Source organism: Gobius niger (genome assembly GCF_951799975.1).
Source record: "Gobius niger genome assembly, chromosome: 18".
Classification (NCBI taxonomy): domain Eukaryota; kingdom Metazoa; phylum Chordata; class Actinopteri; order Gobiiformes; family Gobiidae; genus Gobius; species Gobius niger.
Window position 1 is genome coordinate 19,358,660 of NC_136869.1, and position 19,678 is coordinate 19,378,337.

General features: G+C 41.7%; 1 protein-coding gene across 1 annotated transcript; it reads right to left on the reverse strand.

Annotated features, from left to right (window-relative positions):
* Nucleotides 1-954: 954 nt before the first annotated feature.
* myom1b (myomesin 1b) lies at nucleotides 955-16,846 on the reverse strand. Its single transcript, XM_079576042.1, has 39 exons — nucleotides 16,571-16,846; nucleotides 15,258-15,392; nucleotides 15,001-15,169; nucleotides 14,198-14,355; nucleotides 14,021-14,113; nucleotides 13,563-13,651; nucleotides 13,377-13,418; nucleotides 12,943-12,957; nucleotides 12,262-12,423; nucleotides 12,017-12,178; nucleotides 10,825-10,966; nucleotides 10,526-10,725; nucleotides 10,343-10,396; nucleotides 10,149-10,273; nucleotides 9,889-10,072; nucleotides 9,644-9,818; nucleotides 9,432-9,553; nucleotides 7,303-7,499; nucleotides 7,087-7,213; nucleotides 6,807-6,991; nucleotides 6,617-6,731; nucleotides 6,389-6,545; nucleotides 6,214-6,320; nucleotides 6,038-6,082; nucleotides 5,816-5,949; nucleotides 5,596-5,740; nucleotides 5,457-5,516; nucleotides 5,309-5,376; nucleotides 5,120-5,233; nucleotides 4,173-4,260; nucleotides 4,055-4,093; nucleotides 3,865-3,970; nucleotides 3,623-3,786; nucleotides 3,428-3,464; nucleotides 3,313-3,335; nucleotides 3,181-3,236; nucleotides 2,871-3,089; nucleotides 1,600-1,741; nucleotides 955-1,316 (listed from the first exon to the last, which is right to left on the reverse strand). Exons 1-39 carry the CDS (start codon nucleotides 16,732-16,734, stop codon nucleotides 1,108-1,110), a joined length of 4,728 nt encoding a protein of 1,575 aa, XP_079432168.1. The 5' UTR covers nucleotides 16,735-16,846; the 3' UTR covers nucleotides 955-1,107.
* Nucleotides 16,847-19,678: the final 2,832 nt, after the last annotated feature.

Below are 19,678 nucleotides of genomic sequence, written 5' to 3' on the forward strand. Positions count from 1 at the left end.
ATGCCGAAATAGTAATGAAAACGAGACGTAAATGGGGAATGAAAACGCAACACGTGACAAAAAACGTTATAAAATCGCAACCAAAAACATGGCAAAAACGCAACAAACAAAAGCGACAAAAACGTGTAAAAAGTTACTAAAAAATGTAACAAATGGCGGCAAAAATGAAACGAAAACATGACAAAAATACAACAACAAAAGTGACGACGCAGTTTTTCAAACGAGGCGTGTACGTAGGCATAGTGAACTCTCTAGTCAATAAGCTCTTAGATTTGGGTAAAGCTGAAATGGAGAACATGTGCTCGGTCAAGAGGGGTGAATTGTGAAAGCTTCCTGTGACAATATCATCAAAACTATGATAATGACAGTATGATTAGGCATCTCGAGCCTTGTGCACGAGCTTTGGTAATATTACACACACAAACAGTGGCCTAAAACATTGCCAACTCGTCCTCTTTTCATTAAAAAACGGAGTGCTGCGTGTGATTGCTCATCCAAAAGGACTTTGTCTTACGCAATGTGCCACTGCAGTGACCATGAAACCCCCTCCTGAAAGTTTTAATAACAAACAGCAAATGCCTATTGTTCTCAATGATATTGTTTAAATACAGGGTCACGTGGCTGCCATCTAGTGGTGATGCTTAAACTTCACCCAGACAATCCCTGATGTGTTTTTTATTGATTCATTATGTAGTCTTTGCATTTCCATTAGTGCCACTCACACTAGCTATACAAATATAGTTCAGTGGTGACTCTTCATATGAGTTCATGTCATGTTAGGGGTTGACAGGCGGTGCCCACAGGACTCTTAGCTTTACAGTGATTTAAGTGGATTAATTCTGCTCAGTTTGATGACAAGAATGTCTGTGGCCCCCAGTACTTTCAGTCCTTTTCCACGCAATGAAGACACAATAAAGCTGTTGTAAATTCAGATTTAACACTTTATTAGAGGGTAGTTTAGGCTGTGTGAAAAACATTTGCAAGTGACATTTGATAAAAACATAACAGATATTTAAGTACCATACTGATCATGTAAAATGGGATCTGGTCAGGACAATTTCACACGGATTAACTAGGGTTATACTTTAGTGGATAATTCCTTTTTTTTTAACCAGCATTCTCTGGCTCTGGCTCCTCTTCAGGCTCCTCCACTTCATATGCAGTTTGCTCTGTCACCTGCTCCTGGTCCGCTTCTGTCAGATCTTCAGTCTGCTCTAGATCAAATGTCTTCAGCTCCTCAGAGGGATCACTTGCAGTCTCAAGCGTGTCTTTCCCCTCTCCGTCCTCCTCCTTTTCCTCACACTTTGTCTCACAGTCTGCGACAAAGGAGAACAGAACATTTCTGTATTGTGTCAAAAATATCAAAGAGGAGTTCTCTGTCACGCTGCAATGGAAAATATAATGGCCAAAAGCATGATAATGAGAAGACATATAAAAGGCCTATTAACAATGGCAGATCTTGGCCTTCTTTCAGATCTAGCTAGGAGATCTCAAAAATGTCATCTTCGCCTTTTCTTTTGGGTAATGCAGAGAAACATCCACAAATGATCCATCCCATATCAATAAAAAACAACACCAAGGCTCCGTTGTTCGACTTACCCTCTGGTTCTTGTGTTTTGGCTCCGGTGAAGGTCGTGTTCATCTTTTCCTTTGGAGTATTTGGACCAAACACCACATTTCCATCTGCATCTGTCCAGTATGAAGTAATCCCCAAATCAGGAGTTCCTTCTATGACCTCCAGCTGAGAGTAAATTACAGTTAGATCATAGCTTTCACTCAAATTCAACACAGCCATGCCTTACAACGACAAATACTTACCAAAAGTACTTATTTGTGAGCTCAGACGGATAATAATAATCACACTTTTGAATTCTAATAACACGGTAAAATGCATTTGTTAATTACGTTTGCATTGGGCTATTTTTCCTAACGTAGATAAACTAGATTCACGTGATAGGACATAGGGATTACTCGTACAATTACTAGGGGTGTGCGTTTTTAATTCAACACCGTTTGTAATTGCACACCAAAAGAGGAGCAAATGTGGTTTACAAAACAGGGAAGGGCAGTCCTCATGCTGGTGCTTGGTCTTCAGGAAGTCCAAGTGAACAGTGACTGGGGGGTGAAAAAGGAAGTGAGCGACGACTGAAACAAAGAAGTGACAAGAGTGAACGAACAGAAAGGGGGGGTTCTGACACAGACGACCCAAAAGAGCAGGAAGAAGGAGGGAGTGTGGGGGAGGCACATGCTTAACTTTTATTAGTTTCAACAAGGAGGAAGTGATACAGTGATACTTGCATGGTGATACTCTTTGAACAGTGATACAGTCTTCAGAACAAATACATGATCTGGTGATGGGGGTGATGTCAATACAGTTGTGAAGAACATACAGTGATGCGAGAGAAACAGAATGTAAAGACGGCATTCACAGTGAAAGGGAAGTAACAGAGAATTCATCGAACGTAACATGACAAGGCTTCAGATGAACTTTTGTTTGTAAAGTCATTATGTCATTATAACTGCCCTGACACAAGATTCTGCACTGCTGAAACATTACACGTACTCAACTGCACTAAAACAGTCGATTTTTACCCTTGTATACATCAAAATAGTTTTAATGGCTAATCGATTACAGAAAATGAAATAGCGTGTATTGGAGTTCTTGAATTATTGTAAATGATTTGCTTTAATAGGCTGAACCTTGTCCTTGGCTATTACTAAATAAATAAATATCACTTGCTGACTGCCTACACAATCAAGTTCGACATCTTCAAGCATTATCAGCTTCTTGCAGTGCTTTCATTTGTACATGGCTGCATTTAGCACGTTTACTTGCTCTTGCTGGCCTGGTCTGGGATGAAGACACTTACGGTGAAATCCCCGCTCTCCGTGCCGTACTTGTTCTTCACCAGGATGCTGTACTTGCCAGAGTCTGAAATGTTCACACCACCGGTGATGGTGAAGCTGGCAAACTTGCCCGACTCAAACTTCAGGACGACGTGCTCATCTGACGTGATCTCTTTGTCGTTCTTCAGCCAGGTCACTTGTGGCACGGGGTCACCAGAGATGTTACAGGTCAAATTCAGAGCCTGGGGTCAGAAAGAACGTGTTTAGTTTCTCTATTATTATTATATAAACTGTTATGAAGAGTAGAATGAGACAATGTTTCTGAGGCATTACCTTGCCCTCCTGGATGGTGACCACATCAGGAAGACCTCCTGCTACTCGAGCACGGCCTGAGAAAAGAGCATTACATAGTTGAAAAAGAGAGAGAGAAACATGTATGAAAATGGACAAAAAAATAGAACTTACTTCTCTCTGCAATGGCTGCAGCCCTGAGAAGAGAAAGAAACCGATTAGCCTTCTTCAAATCACTTATCAGTCTAGGTTTTTAAGAGTAAATAGTGAAACTGTTCTAAATGCTTACTTGAGTCTCTGGAATTCTGCAAAAGCATCATCAAAAGCTGCAAAACAGACGGGGGTTCAAAACCTTCATTAGCATCTTTGTAGTATATGAGGCGATGGGGCAGCAGAGTTCAAAACGTCACACGCTACATTTTTTATTTAATGCGTGTTCTTTTCCATGTGCCCTCAGAAGCAGCTGTTGCTCCTCTTGCCTCACCTTGACCGCTCAGCTCGACAGTCCTCCGCAGGCCGCCTTTCCCATCGTTAAACTCAATGGCGTAATTGCCCATGTCCTTTTCCGTGGGCTCTGTGATCTGTAGCCAGAGCTGCTCTCCCACCACTCCACTCTTGATCCGGTCGGAGAAGGCGATGGCAGAATCCCTGTCACAGCACAAACACAATAAGATGTCACTCATTGTGCGGCGGACTCACTCTGGGGCCGTCTGCACATACACTTACTTGTAATGCCATGTCACTTGGAGCAAGTCGTTATAGTAGCTGACAAATGTGTACAGTCGGATTCCATTTTCCGTACTTGTGATCTTCAGTGGAGTAGAAGAATTGGCTGGTGAGCAAGAAAAAAGTACATGTTATTGTGTGTGTAATAGTATTATATAGCATGCACCAGATGTAGTGTTAACTGTCTCACCAATAAAGCTGAAAACCTCATTCATTAAGTCTTTAAAACCTAAAAAACAAACATATCTTAATAAAATACTGTATATGTTTTTAAGGAATGTGCTCTGGTTTTTGGTTGGGCACTCCACCTTGTTCGGTCAAATTCAACTTAGACGTGTCTTCTCCTCTGTCATCCTTCAGAACCACCTCATACACCCCAGAATCCTTCTTGGAGATCTATCAGGAACCACAGATGTGTCAAACTTAACGTAGGACACGCGCCGCGAATGCAAAACAACATTTGAAACCATCTGAAAAGGCAAAGCTTTTCGTGTCTGCTAAGGATGCTGCAGAAAACGGACAAACGACACAGGGGCAAAAAAGCCGACAGACCGACAGAGATATGGAAGAGGAAGAGCATTCGCAAGCCAAAAAAAAACAACAACTGCAAAACCACAACTTTCACATATGAGAGGGACGAATAAATGTTTTCCAACTTTGAGTCTTTTCCAGATAAGGCTGTCGGCATAATCTGCTGTTTCTGCGGGCGAGTCTCGCTGAAATGGAACAATGTCACATGTTTACATCGTATATAGCCTGCGCATTGGATATATACCGTCCAGACGCACATTTAAGGACAACACTGTGAGGAACAATGAGCGGTGACGTGAAACAGGACAGAAAGGGCAGATGAAGTCAGTCAGAATCATACTTTTATCATAATAAAAGGCTGAGTTAACTTTTATTTTCAGCTTTTACCTATGTTGTAATGCCATGTGGCGCTCCTCTATAGGTACCTTTCGATGGACCGCTGATCATTTCAGCACCCAAACTGCCTCCACTACAAATCTTGTCTTGGTAAAAGGCAGCGGCTACAGTTTGTTGATTATAGTATGAACAGCCTCAACCCCCTTTGTGGTAGTAGAGGATGTAAACATAAAATACCGATGCCAAAGTGTTACTGAAACACTAACTTGACACGAACAACTGCAGATCCAGACTTTGAAAAACAATGTATGACTTGTAGAGGACATAAATATACATATATATTACACAGTATACACATAAACCGACGGAACAGTGTTATTCGTCTCACCTGGGCGATCTCCAGCTTCAGCACTCCCTCGGTGAAGCCCAGGCTGTTGTCTGATTTGATCTCTTTGCCGTCTTTGTACCAAACTGCCGTGGTCTCCTTCTTCATATTTCCAACCTGAAAGCGCACCGGGCATCGCTTTGTAAGCGGAGTATTATTTCAATGAAACTGCAATGGATTTGAAAGTCTTGCCTTGCACTTGAGCAGAACACAACATTCTGGCGTCACCTCGTAACCCAAATACTCAATGAAGTGTGGACCTGCACAACACAAGAAAAGGTTGTTTAACCTATGTAGAACGATGAGGTAGGATTCAGAGTTTGCAAGTGCGTTGCTTTACCTTGTTTTCTGAAATATTCTTTTCTCTGGAATTCAGACTCCTTTTGCAGATCTCTGAACACTGTAAGCATACATAAGAGATTTACTATGCTGTGTTGGATGTATTTTACTGCCCTCTAGTGAAGAAAAGGGGAACTTACCATCCCCGACCAGCACCAAACTAGACTGATTTTTAGCCTTTCCGTCCTGCAGCTGGAAAGTGTAGGTCCCCTCATCATAACGCATCAAGGACTCCATGACCATCTCAATTATCCCGGTGTTTTTGTCAAAATTCATCTTGTATTTCTGCGAAAAACAGTTAATGAACCTTAGCGTTGAAAGGCGTTGAACACGAATCAAGAGACAAAAACGAAAGCTGACCTCTCCTTGAGAAATGGCATTGTCATTGAACACATAATCAACTTTGCCATTTCCTGACATTTCCGCCTGCAGCCAAAAGCGGACTCTGCCCTTCTCCAGCATCTCCACGGCCAAGTCTGACTTCAGCGGAATAACTAATTTGTTAAAGGGGGTAGAAACGACTTAGTCCAATGCATGACATACTAACAACCCGGCTGTGACTTTGCGGGAGAATATACTCACTGGGGAACTTATGGTCATGACTGATCTCCAGCAACCTTTTCAGCTCTATGCAAAAAAGGAGAATAATGCATCCGGTTACGTCATGTTCATAATGTTCTCCATATAATTTGATGTCACTATTTTAGATATGTGATGCAGAAGTTAAACGTTATAATTTTACATTCATTACAAGTTACCTTCAGCAGACAAAGTGTAGCTGGAGGAAGCACCATCAGTGTGAGTGACATGGCAGGCGTAAATCCCAATGTCTTCCTCAGCAGGGGTGTTGAACACAGCTTTGGATCTGCAAATACAGGGATGGAATATACGACTACACTGATGACGATACTGCAGCTAACAAATAATACAAACTTGTTCCCCTTGGTCTCTGTGGTCACTCGGGATGACTCTGAGATCTCTTCATAGTTTTTGGACCACACAAACTTGGAGTCTGGCGTTATTTCGGCGCACTCGAAGTTCAGGGAGATGATACCGTCGTCGTCTACTTCTACAACAATCTCTTTGGTGCCTTTTGTCAGAGGAAGTATTTATGATTTACAGTGTATTTAGTAAGTTATTGATGGTCAGGTAGACTCTTGCCTGGCTTGGTGAGAGCTTTGACTGGCTCAGTCACCTCGGAGGATTGGCCAACACCCGCCTGATTTTGAGCTCGAACGCGGAACACATAATTCTGTCCTTCAGTCAGGTTTTTAATCTGTAGTTTGAGAAGAAAATGACATGTTGCCGAATTCCCTGACACTGTCTGGCAAACACCTGAGAGGAGGCTCACCTTGAAATAAGTATTGTCTGTAGCCTTGGTGTTTACGCCTCTCCATCCATCAGCTGAAGCCTCTGCTTCCTTGACGTCAACGTAAAATCCATTGACTGGATCTCGGCCCTGGTATACAGGCGGTTTCCACAGCAGCACCACAGAGTCACTGCGCACTTCTCTGGTCTGCAGGTCATGTGGGGGGCCTTAACACAACAGACAGATTAGAATGGACCTTTCTATTACTGACTTGGACTTATCTCCCATAAACAGGGGACATGTTTGTGAGACCAATGCCCACCTGGGACAGCGATAGTCCACTCCTCACACACGAAAGTGTCACTGGGCAGTGATGGGATCCCCACACCTGCCATGTTGGCTGCCCTAATTTGGAACTGGTACTTTTTGTTCTCCAGCAGCTCAGACACCTGTTCATACAGAATAGTATCAAACAAACTTTAGAGCTCCAAGTATCATAAAAAGTATTAATATAGGAGCATGTTTGATAGAAACCTACCCTGTACGCCCTCTCACTGACGGCTTTAATGTTGGCTTCATGCCACTGTCCTGGAACTCCATCAATGACCTCACGGTAATCCACAAAATAGCCAGTGATGTCAGCCCCGCCGATAGATGAGGGCTGTTTCCAAGCGAGCACCATGGAGTCACGCACACACTCCAGAACAGTGATGCCATAGGGAGGAGTGGGGGACGCTGAGGAGACACAGTACTTTAGTGAGACTCGCTATGTCCTGTATGTGGAAAACATATTCTGTATGTGGTGGTTTTTGTGCAAACAGATCAATATAATAATTTATTTGTAAGATTTAAATATATTGTTGTTTTAGGAAACTCATTTAGACCAGTTTAGCTCTACATAAACAGTACAAAAGATAAAAGAAGAATGTTTTATATTTTTTGTCATCACAAATAAACAAATGATTAAAACAGGGGGCAGTGCAGAGTAAACAACAGAAGCCATGTGAACCTTGGATGACCCACTTGTATGAGGTGTGATTGGCCGTGTTATGTGCCCTTAGAAGAGGTGGCTGGTGACTACCATCAACATAAGGTGGTGAGAGTTGTGGGTGGGCAGGCAAATGTGAACATCACTGGTGGGTGACTTACCTTTGGGAACAGAAAGCTACAAAATGTTGAATGGACATTGTCTATTAATTATGGTATATTCTTTAATAATGAAAAAATTTAAAAAACAAAACAAATGTTGAATTAACTTTTTTTTTCTTTTTTTTCAATGCCGAGCTGGTACAAATTGGTCAATGTTTTTGCTGCTCACCTGATGACTCCTTCCTTGGCCTTGCTGTAGCAGGAGCATCTACAAAGAACTTACATGGCTGTGTATCCGCAGACTCAGCCTCTACAGCCTCTACAGCCTCTACAGCCTGTACAGCCTCTGTGGCGGCTGAGGCCTGTGTCTCAGGCTCTACGTGTGTGACGGGGTGAGTGGGTGAGTCTAAAACTACAGCTGACACACAGTCTGTGACCATGTCAGTGCCCAGGTTAGGGGTCTGGGACCTGCAGTCTGGGCTCACAGACTCTTTGTGGGCCCCGAGCCCCTTCCTGCGGTCAGTGTCAGTTTGAGCTTTGCACTTAGGCACAGTGTCAGTTTGAGCTTTGCACTTCGGCACAGTGTCAGTTTGAGCTTTGCACTTAGGCACAGTGTCAGTTTGAGCTTTGCACTTCGGCACAGTGTCAGGGGGGGGCTGGACAGTCTCATGCGTGCCCATCCAGAGTGGCCTGTGCTCAGTTAGTTGGCCCAAGTTACCCCCTGGCCTCATCTCCAACACACCATGAGGAATGCCGCCTCCTAAAGGGGTTAGCAGAAAAGGCATCGATAAAACAGGCATTACACAGTCACAAAACAACTAAATAAATACTGTATTGTAAACTGAAAATAATGCAGTTAAATCGTCTTCATCTAAGATATAAGAGACATAAATAATGAAGACAAGATGAGCGACATCTTAATGAGGGGTGAGTGAGGCATGCAGTATATTCAAAGTAAAGCACTGACAAACTGTCCTCATCCATGCATGCCATTCAACCTTGGAATAAAGGTTTGTTCTCAATGCTACTCAATGCAAAGCGTTGATAAGGTTAGCTATAATGCAGAATAATAGACTTCTTCCATTCATGCATGGTGATATAAGATACAAGGTTCAGGATTCAGTTGTGAGTTGAAGAAAGGTATCTCAGATCTCATGCAGTTAAACTGTCCACTATGGTAGGAGTGTAATGCTACCTCTGAACAGTAGGTGGGGTTGCCGACACGTCTCGTGCCCAGTATAAGAAGGGAGAAGGGAAATGGTGGTGTGTGATACTGGCTGGTTTGTAACAACCACTGAATTGGATCAGTGCGACCCAAAGAGAGGAAGTGTACAAGTCCCGGCCCTGCCTCAGGCTGTGCAGGGAGAAAGGGGAGTGTGGGAGAGTGTGGGAGAGGAGCAGGACAGGGAGGTGGCTCCATGGAAGTGCAGCATACAGTGACAAGGTGAAACCATGGAAAAGGTACATTTAGGCTATTCTATTAAAAAACAACAGTGACATATTTAAATAGAGAATAAAGTGTTTTAAACTTGACTGCCTGGCCATTTACAGACTGTCTGAATTCTTGCTGTGACTCACCTATAGCAGCCTTGACTTCAACAGCCTCAGATTCTGGAGAAAAGTTGCTGAGTCCTGCTGCATTCACTGCCCTCACCCTGAAGATGTACCTTTCCCCAGTCATCAGGCCGTGACAGATGAACCTTCAGAACACACAGACGCTCAGGACTACACAAGATATCCTCATGCAAATCAAATTAAACCTTATTTAAACTTTCTTTTCTTTATTTTACCTGGTGACATTGACGGGTTTGTTGTTGCATGGTTCCCACACATTGCTGCCCTCTTTGCTACATTCTATGTAGTATCCCACCAATTCTTTTGCATTGGGTGAGGCTTCCCAGGACACCACCACTGAAGTGTCTGTATTTCTAGTGGGGACAACTTTGCCTGGAGCAGCTGGGATATCTGTTAAAAAAAGGATTCCAAATTACTTACAACTACAGTCATTGTATTATTATTTTCGTGCTTCCCTGACCAAGTTTGTCTCCAACGGTGGTGGTCTCAGTGGGGTCAGATGGTTCCCCCACTCCAGCGGAGTTACAGCAGCGAACACGGAAGCTGTACGACTTCCCCTCAGAGAGATCGAACAGTGCGAAGCGTGGGGACTTGACCGGGATCTCTGTATTCACCCTCTGCCAGTTGTCTGTGCCTGAGACGCACTGACAGACAGGAATAAGACAAGTTACACCGCACAGTTATTACAGATATTCAGTGAGCTAAGCATTGACTGTTCACCTTCTCAACATAATACATGAGTCCTTCCAGGCTCTTCTCTCCCGGGGGATTCCAGCTCAACACCACATAGTTCTTTGTTGCCTCTGTCACTTGCAGCTCGCGAGGTCTTCCGGGAACGACACTTTCTACACAACAGCATGCAAATTCGATAAATATCACCACTTTGATAAATAATGCAAATATTAAGTCTATACCTGCAGGCTCCTCCTCTGTCACAATGATCTGTCCGGTCCAGGGGGCAGAAGTACCTATTCATGAAGTGGTTAATATTTGTAGAAATTTGTGCGAGATTTGTGTGTACTTTATTGTGACTAGTCCCAAAATCAAACACTCAGACCATATGACAATCCGATAAGCTTTACAGTCTGATACAGTACCTCTCATGCGTGCGCGGTCCGCTGGGTCCATGGCAGCGACGGGCTCGGACACTCGGGATGGGTGGCTCATGCCGCAGCTGTTGACGGCTCGGACGCGGAAGACATAGGAACGCCCTTGAACCAGGCCAGTGACAGGGAAGCGGGCAAACTTGACCGGGGTATCGTTGCATTGGGCCCAGTGGTTTGTTCCAACCTCACACCTGCACACAAATAAAAACACACACACTCAACTTTTTTAATATTCTTAACTACATATTTTAAGAATGGGGCTTTAACGTGATGAGACCAAACTGACGAACCTGTCCACAAAGTAACCGAGAATAGAGTTGCCGCCATCGACCGCTGGCTGCTTCCAAGTGACGATGATGTAATCCTTATTGGCATCCAGACAGCGAACATCCAGAGGGGCCGCTGGGGCTCCTTCCACCTCGGCGTCAGCATCTGAAGCACACAATGACACAAGCTGATGTTAAATTTCCATTAAAAAAACATACTCTATAACGGGTCTCCAACCGGGAGCTCTTTGTTTGTCAAACTATTGACTTCATGAAACCACAATCTGTAAACATTTGGGTTATAGTGATGCATACATATAGAACTTATTTTATTTGAAATATCGACTGTAGGGTGTACTCCTAAGTCCCACAGTTACTCAGATTCCTCAGCGCTTGGACACCCTTGTGAGTCTATAATAAACTTTCTAGTAGAAGATAGTAGAGCCCTCTGTCAGGAATAGCCCTAGTTCATAGTAATCAGGAACAGGAAGCCAGAATTAGCAGTAGCCTTGGCTAGAAAGAAGGAAGATAAGAGACGGCCAAAGAATAAACTGAACAAAGAACAAAGGCCAACCAAACAACAGTTGCAGACTATTGTTAACCTATTACGTAATATTTTTACACAACAGTGAATTAACACTCATGAAGGCTGTAGTTATGTTCTACAGTCTAACTTGTGTTTCCTTACAGTCCATATTTCAAGTATTTTATTTGGGTTGAGAGCCACACCAAACATTCCCGGACTGAGCTCTCTGAGAATAGCTCAGCTTACAGGGATCATATAGCTTATTGTTATGGAAAAACAGCCATAGGCTCAGGCTCCTCTTTAAAGAGGGAATGTCAACTGGAGCAGGGGACAACTGGGTTTACTTAGTCTGTCTGACAGAAGCTTCTGAGGGTGTGCTGTCTCTGAAGGCAAAGGAGATAAGCCACAACAAAAAACACTTTTCATAGTAGTCAAATAGAGGTACACTATTTAAAGCCCAGCTCATCTGACCATGGCATGACGGATTGTCTTTAGATGCCATGTGCTGTGTTGTTGTGTCTTTGACCTTCATACTTAATATTAACCACAAAGTCTGATGGAATCAGGGATGAGGAGGATTGGATAAAACTATCTTTGCTTCATGCTGTTAATGACCCTTTTCATCTTTACAATAAAGTAAATTTATCATGAACACTTTAACACTGCAGTTGTTAATAATGTAAAAAGTACCTCGAACAAACACGTAGGCCGAGTATGTCTCATAGCCAGACTTGGTGGTCACACGCAAAGTGTAGAGTCCCTCGTCCTCCTTGTTCATATGTGTGAATGTCAGCGTGGCTTTGTCCCCACTCCAGTGCATCTGGTACCATTTAGAAGGAGACAGCAAAACATCTAGGGAACGTCACAAACTCATTATAGGCATCAATATGTTCAAAAAGATCAATTAAGTAACAATAAGTCATTGAGAGACCTACCATCCCTGTACCATTGAATCTCTGGCTGGTATCGGTTCAGAATTGGATAAATGACGACGGTACATCCCAGACTCATAGTCTCGCCCTCTCTTCCAAATGTAACGCCAAACTTATCAACAATGTGAGTCTGGAAGTTAATGCCATACTCAGACACAGGGCCCTCTGTAGAACAAAATGCAGAGAACAACACTCATGTTAAACACTGGAGTGGCACTTAACCCCACAGTGACAGCACCCCACTGCAAGAATACACAGAGTGTATCACAAATCCACCAAAAAAGATACAGTGGAACAACACACACACAACAGATGAAAAGGTGTGGATGAAAGATGTCTAACATAGAAAGATGTGGATGAAAGCCCACAGCAAAATACAAAGCCAAAGAGTGACTGAAAAAGAGGATTTAAGATGAGCGTCTGCAGTTGGTGTCATGCAAAAGACAGTGATCACAACAAACAGCCAAGATGTGTTTGTTGAATGTCTAAAGCAGCACAATATGGACAACATGAAGTTCAAATCTAACACCATATTCCTTTAAATAAGCTGACAAAGCTATTGTCACAGCACTTTGCAGAAAGTTTGTTCCACAGTTTCTGAAGAAGACTGTGAAGTGAGATATGGCCATGCAATGAAAGAATAACTTCACCAAAAACCTTCTAACCCAAATATGACCCCGTTACCTCGAGTAATGGCCCCTGCAATGGCAGCACAGCATCAAAGAAATAAGAAAGTGTTAGTGCAGTAGCACCCACCGTTTCCCATTACACACCACAGTATGACTGATATCCTATGAATGACATAGACATCCATCTCAAAGGATAGCAGCATCAAGCATTAGACATACTCTCACGGCCTGTTATAAAGCACTGTCCAAGACTGGGAGAGTACAACTTTTGATATTTCTAACAAAATGCTAGTAAGATAGTAAATAAAAAATAATTATTAAAATGGGTCTGTCCTTAATCGGCTTCATGCAAAGAACCATATACAAATGTACAAACAGAATGTGCTTGGAGTAAGAATATATGGAAGAAGAAAATGTGGAATTTACTTTATATTTTTGCCAGACCACTTCAGAGAGTAAACAATAATACAAAACAAAGTGTAAACTTACGCCTGGGCGCTGGCAGATTCTCATCGACTTCACCTTTAAACCCTGTGAAACACAGCACCATTTAAGTGTCACAAAGGGAAATACTGAAAATATGTTTTCACCATATCCTATAGTGCACATGTATACTTGAGACTGTCATTTTGAATTGAAATCACTTGTGCTATGAAGATGTGAAGCCAAACCTACTCTTAACAACAACAGAGGCGAATGCTGACAGCTCCCCCTTGGAGTTCATGGCAGAAACACGATACTGTGCCGTGTCATCAAAATCACATCTGAAACGAAGGAGCATCAGCTGATCAGGCTCAGCATACATTCACATACAGGGCCCTTCCCACAGACATTTGAATAATACAAACTATGTAGGTGCCAACAGTAACACATTCCTTTACAGACAGAAATACTTCAGCAATAAATAGACACCACTGGTGATGTCACCTATTTCAAATTAATATCAGGGGTAGCAGCAGATCCTTCCTTTCAAAATCACAGGTCCCGTAGGAAACTTATGGGCAGGTTTTGTTGACATTGTGACATCACAGTTTCCCAAGATGCAGCTTTTTGAGATGCTGGGCTGTTAGTGTTTCAAGATATATGGGTTTCACATATAATAAAGCAGGTGTTAAATAGTGCTAGGTACTCACCTGTTAATTTCCAGTGAGTGGACATTGTATTTGCTTTCAAGTTTGTACTTGCCAGGGTTGACAATTGGGTCAATAGCCACATTGTTCTTGTACCTTACAAACAAGATAAATCCATATATACATCAACATTGCACATAAATGATGATGTACTCATAAGTAGCAGCGCTGTGAGCTTACCAGACGATCCTGGGGTCAGGCCAGCCACTGACAGTGCAGTGCAGGCGCACACACTGCTTCTCCCACACCGTGTGGGAGCGAGGCTTAATCACAAACTCTGGAGAATGCATCAGGCTGTCTTCGTTCATACGCTTAAAATGCGCTTCTTGCTCATGGATCTTCAAAACATAACATAGGTCACCATCAAAAGGAGTCACATTTAGACTGATTAATCTGCTGTTCTACTGCCTCCCTGCATGTAAATACATACAGTAGTACACATACATTCACACCAGGCATATGCAGAACAATGGCAAAGTAGTAAAACAATAACATGCAACATTCAATTTGAGTTTCCCTCTGTTTGCAAATGATAATCTAAGTATGCCCCTTAATCCAGTGATGATGAAATTGTGTGCACTACTCAGAATGAAAGAACTCATGAGACATTACACTTGTGTTTCAAGAAACGTGATCGCCTGATGAATTTGTCACCCAGGAGTAAAGGACTAAATGTGGATAGATGAGTCCACTGAGGTCTGGGGATTACTGTAGTTTGTGATGTCCAATAAAGACAACCATGTCTATTAATCTCTCTCAGCTTGAATATCCTCCTTAGAAAAACACTTGACCACAACGATCAGACTGGGATGGTGTGAAACCAACTTTGCTTCACATCTTGAAAATGTATTCAGTTTGTATTATTGGTAATTGTTTAAACTGCATCAAAAACTCCACGAGAAGTCATGAGAAATAAATATTTCTACAGCTGGAAAAAAAGAACAAAGCTTGTTATAACTTCTTGATCCACCGTAAAAACTAACCCTTTTGTTGAGAGAGATGCGGTTGGCGGTCTCACGCATGGCCTGCTTCCTGGAGATCTGCTCTGACCTCTCCATCTCCAGGTCAGAGGAGAACAGTTCCCTGCGGGCCATCTGAGCAGTTGAGGCTCTGGTCTCCTCTGTGCCAGAATATCCTGAGGCAAACTCTTGACTGGCCGAGTGTGGAGCAGGGCACAAGACATTTTCAACATTTAGGATATTCTAGGAGGTCCACTTCCACAAGGGGATGAGCTGATTACCTGCCCCTGAAGATAGGCACTACATAGCCAATGACATGGTTCTCTCTGTCCACAGCCAAGTAAGTTGGCTTAGGTCTCTTAAGTAAGGGGCTCAGCCTGCTCTCCTCCAGTCCAGAATGGGAAGACGCTGTGAGTCTACAGACACAAAACCATAAGCATGGCTCCAAGCCACAAAGAAATGGTAACAATAACCCAGAGAAGTCAAATGTCAGTGATGATGAGTGAAGGGGAGGTAAGGTGCAGTTTCTACAATGTGGAGAAACCAACTACTTACCAAAATAACACCTCTGATTCTTAAGCTATCCTTATTTTCCAAGTATTATAAATGCTTACATCCTGCACTTTCCCAGGGCCTTTTAGGATACAAGAGGCTTCTGTTGGAATGGCAACTCTATCTGTGGCACTTAAGAGGGTAGAGAGCTGCGGTGTGAGATAACATGGGGCTGAAGGCTGAGGGCTGACAGAGCAACTGTCCACATTTATTCATTATCTTTCTAGGTCACAATCACCAAAAGAAAAAGAAAAAATCATACATTCCACCCATCCAACCACTCCACACTGGTTTGGAGTCGAGTGTGAAGTCAAAGATCAAACAAGGTTAGTAAAAGTTGAGCCATGGATCTGCTCACTCGCTCACTCCCAGAGCATTTTAGGGACAAGATGAAGCTGAAGATACAAGATCACTTTAATGTTATTTCTGTCTATTACTGCCAATGTTCTCAAAAACATTGTAAAATTTACATGGATCAACCACAGCTTATATTTTAGACCAGAATCAGAAGGTTCACAATGTACATAACAAATGCCCTCAACATCAATAAATAAAGATTTCCTCAATTTCACTGTCCACAAGATTCAGTTCCACAATAATGTTTAACTACAATGTGTAAACCTGTGACTTAAAATGCAAGCATTAAATTCAGCCTCACGAGCACAAACTTGTTGCTGCAAAACAGTGCCCTTCTTTAGAGCTCAACAACAGTTGATCATAGAAAGGAGAGAGAGCTAAATAATTTCAAAGCAACGTGAGTATCCAGCATGCAGAAAGTTACTGGGACCAGCATGCAGGTGCGGATGATGGTCGATGCAGGTGTAAGAGGGAATATCAAGTTTGAGTTGAACAATGGTATCTTGGGTATCAATTTGTGAGCCAAGCATGAAATTCTGTATGATCCAGGGAAAGTGTTCCAGCAAAGGGTGATAGAGGCTTTGGTCAGCGCGGGACAGGTAGGTGATTGTGTTAAGGGCAGTGAGGCTGCACGGGGGGATGATGGAGGTGTTGTTTCCTTCCTCTCCTCCTCAAACCTCCTTACCCCCTGCTGCTGCTGCTGCTGCCAGCTGTGAACCGGCTGCTGCTGCCAGCAGTGAACCTGCTGCTGGCCTGATAGCGGCTCATGGTGGACTCCATGTCAGAGCTGCGGTAGCTGCGGTCGTAGTGTCGATGACGCCTCTGGTAGAATGGTATGGATCCAGACATGGTGCAGGCGACTCCTGGTGTCAGCCCTTAGTCTGTTTGTGTTTATTATTCTGTTTGTTTTATTAGTGAGAAGAGAAAGTGGCCTAACATTTACTAAAACACATTTTTTAAATAAATAAATGTGTCAATAAATTTGATTCTGAAAAAACAAAAAGAACAACAGCTAAGTAAGCTTTGACATTCTGGTCATCATAAATTCAATCCAGCAAGGCAGCTGACAGGCATACAGTGATCAGGCTATCAGGCAATAATCCATCATGCTCAGATAGACTCAACCAACAGCTGCAAATATGTAACAATCCTTACCTGGGCGATTCACTCCAAAGGTTAATGAAAAAGACACCACACTTGATATCCCAGCAAAGCTACAGGTAGCAGGCAGTGCTGTGGTCTACACAACAAAAATACAGTTGGCCCATGACAGAATGTCCAAGCAGCAGTCCCATCCTTTTATGGAGAGGGAGGAGATAAATATAGCTGAGAGTTGGGGGGCAACTCAAGTCCCATGAGGTACCCGACACATTTATGGGTGCAGGCTTTTCCCACTCACTGTAATGTAGGTAAACACATCGATAGACAGCTAGAATATAAAATATGAATTTGTATAAATGTATGTGTTTTATTTATTTCTCTAAAAATAACAATGAATAAAAAAATAAACAAAAAGTACTATTTACAAATAGCTATACGTACAGTAGTCATTGTGAGTCATTTTGTGCAATATTGCAGTTGTTACAAATAAATGAGCATGATGTGGAAACATGGAAGGCCATGGGGCATTTGGCGGCCCTGTTTTATTTGGTGTGCATGTCGGTGGATTGCAGCCATTGGAAATTGGCCCACACACAAACACGTCTCTCGAGGCTTCTGTGTTAAACACTGGCCTTCTAGCTTTGCCTTCTCTCACCACTGTGTATCCGGTTCTCTCTGCTCTGATGATCGGTGTGTACAGATACACTTAATAATATGGTATTGAAAGTGCTGCTGTCAACTATACACAGGCACAACAGACTGGGATGTGGAAGGATGAATTCAATGTAATTCATTATGTAGTCAATGCATTAATTACTGTATATAATAGACAGTAATTAGGCCTATCTGTATTTAAATAATGTGATATTTACCGAACACTATCAATTACATATGGGTTGCTAACACAGACAAACTATAAATATGACAAATAATATATTATTGAAACAAGCAAATATATGTAAGACACTATTTTTGACACTACTATTGCCTGAAGTACAAACATAAAAACAGACTCCTTAATGATCAGCATGACAGACTTTTTTTTATTTAATTTTTTTTACAGTGGGTAATCAAAGAATTGACTTGGATGAGGACCTAATCTATTTAAATCTTATATTTGGCTGCATTTAGTCAACATCACCATGAAGGTGAGCTGCAGATGTCCCTGCTCAGAGTGAAGTGAGGTCTAGGGGGAGGTGAGCCGCTCACAGCTAAGACACACGTTTGTTTGCCAGTTTTTAAGGTATTTTTCAACTTTAAAAATATCACTAATAAAATATCTATTGAAACTCATGATGTATAATTAGGTTGATGTTTAATTTATGTTTTTTAAGTAAACCTATAGCGCTCTCTGGTGGAGTAATGTGATAATACAAAACATCCTAATATAAACATCCTATAATAACATAATAATAATAATAATAATAATAATAATAATAATAATAATAATAATAATAATAATAATAATAATAATAATAATACAATATTTTAATAAATTAGTTAATCTATCATATAGTAGTAAATACCATGAAATAAATACGATATTAATAAATCATATAATATGGTCGTTAATAATCACAAAACACAATCAATAATATTGTGTCCATTAAAAGCATTTAATTCACGACAAAAAAGAACAAGTGATCAAATTAAAAGATTGGTGACTAGTTGTTATTGGCAGTGATGGGTATTTGTAATTATTGAAGAGACGGTTAAAGAGTTTTCTTTCCTTGGGATCAGCAGAATGGTTGTGACGTTAATATTGCTGATTGTATAGTCACTGGACAAAATAACTATGTGTCATATCTTCTTGATTATAGTAAATTCATGTATCTACTGCTCAAATGTACTCCTTTTGAGCATTATATCCACGTTATTTATTTATTTTATTTATTTACTTATTCACCTGCACATGTATCTTTCTTTGGCTTTTCTTACTGCGCTGAACTCATTTCCTATATGTAGATAGATATATGTTCCTTTGTGGAACTTAGATGATTAATAAAAAAGATGAGTTGAATTGCTAGCCCAACCTGGAGCTTTAATCCATTTATTGGTGAAACTCTGGTGAAAATAAGTCCAACAGGCTTTCATGAGAATTTTCCATAATCATGAATCAGTTAATATTATTTGCTGAGCACTAGGCTTGTGCAGACATCCTTAGTCTGTTTTCCCCCATGATCTAAAAACAAGCACAATGGTAGCCTCTAAGAATATTGTACTTCATGGGCCTATGTCTGTAACAAATTATTAACATAAAATAATGTAACAAACTATAAATGTACTCTAAAGGGTTAACAAGAAGCCACAAGAGACAAAAAGGGTGTTGTTGTTGTTGTTGTTTTTAGTCCTACAATATTTTTCCAGTGCTACTGTAGTCTCGGCAGAAATCTTATATAGGCCTCTATGAAATATGAGAATTATTTTCAACCAAGTGCATAGCCTAACAAGGGCACTATAATGAAATAACTTACATGGCTGGACTCTTTGTTTTGACTTTAATTGTAATGTGACCCTCAGAGAAACAATGTGACTTGATTTACCCTGTGACTCAGTGGCTCCACGGGCTGCTCGACCTTGCAGCCTCTCTTTCCAACAGTTGTTGCTTGACCATGTTTTAATATCATCATCTCTAAATGTTGACGTCCATCTAACAGCTACCCGTCTGTTAATTTGCTATGCTGGTGTTTAT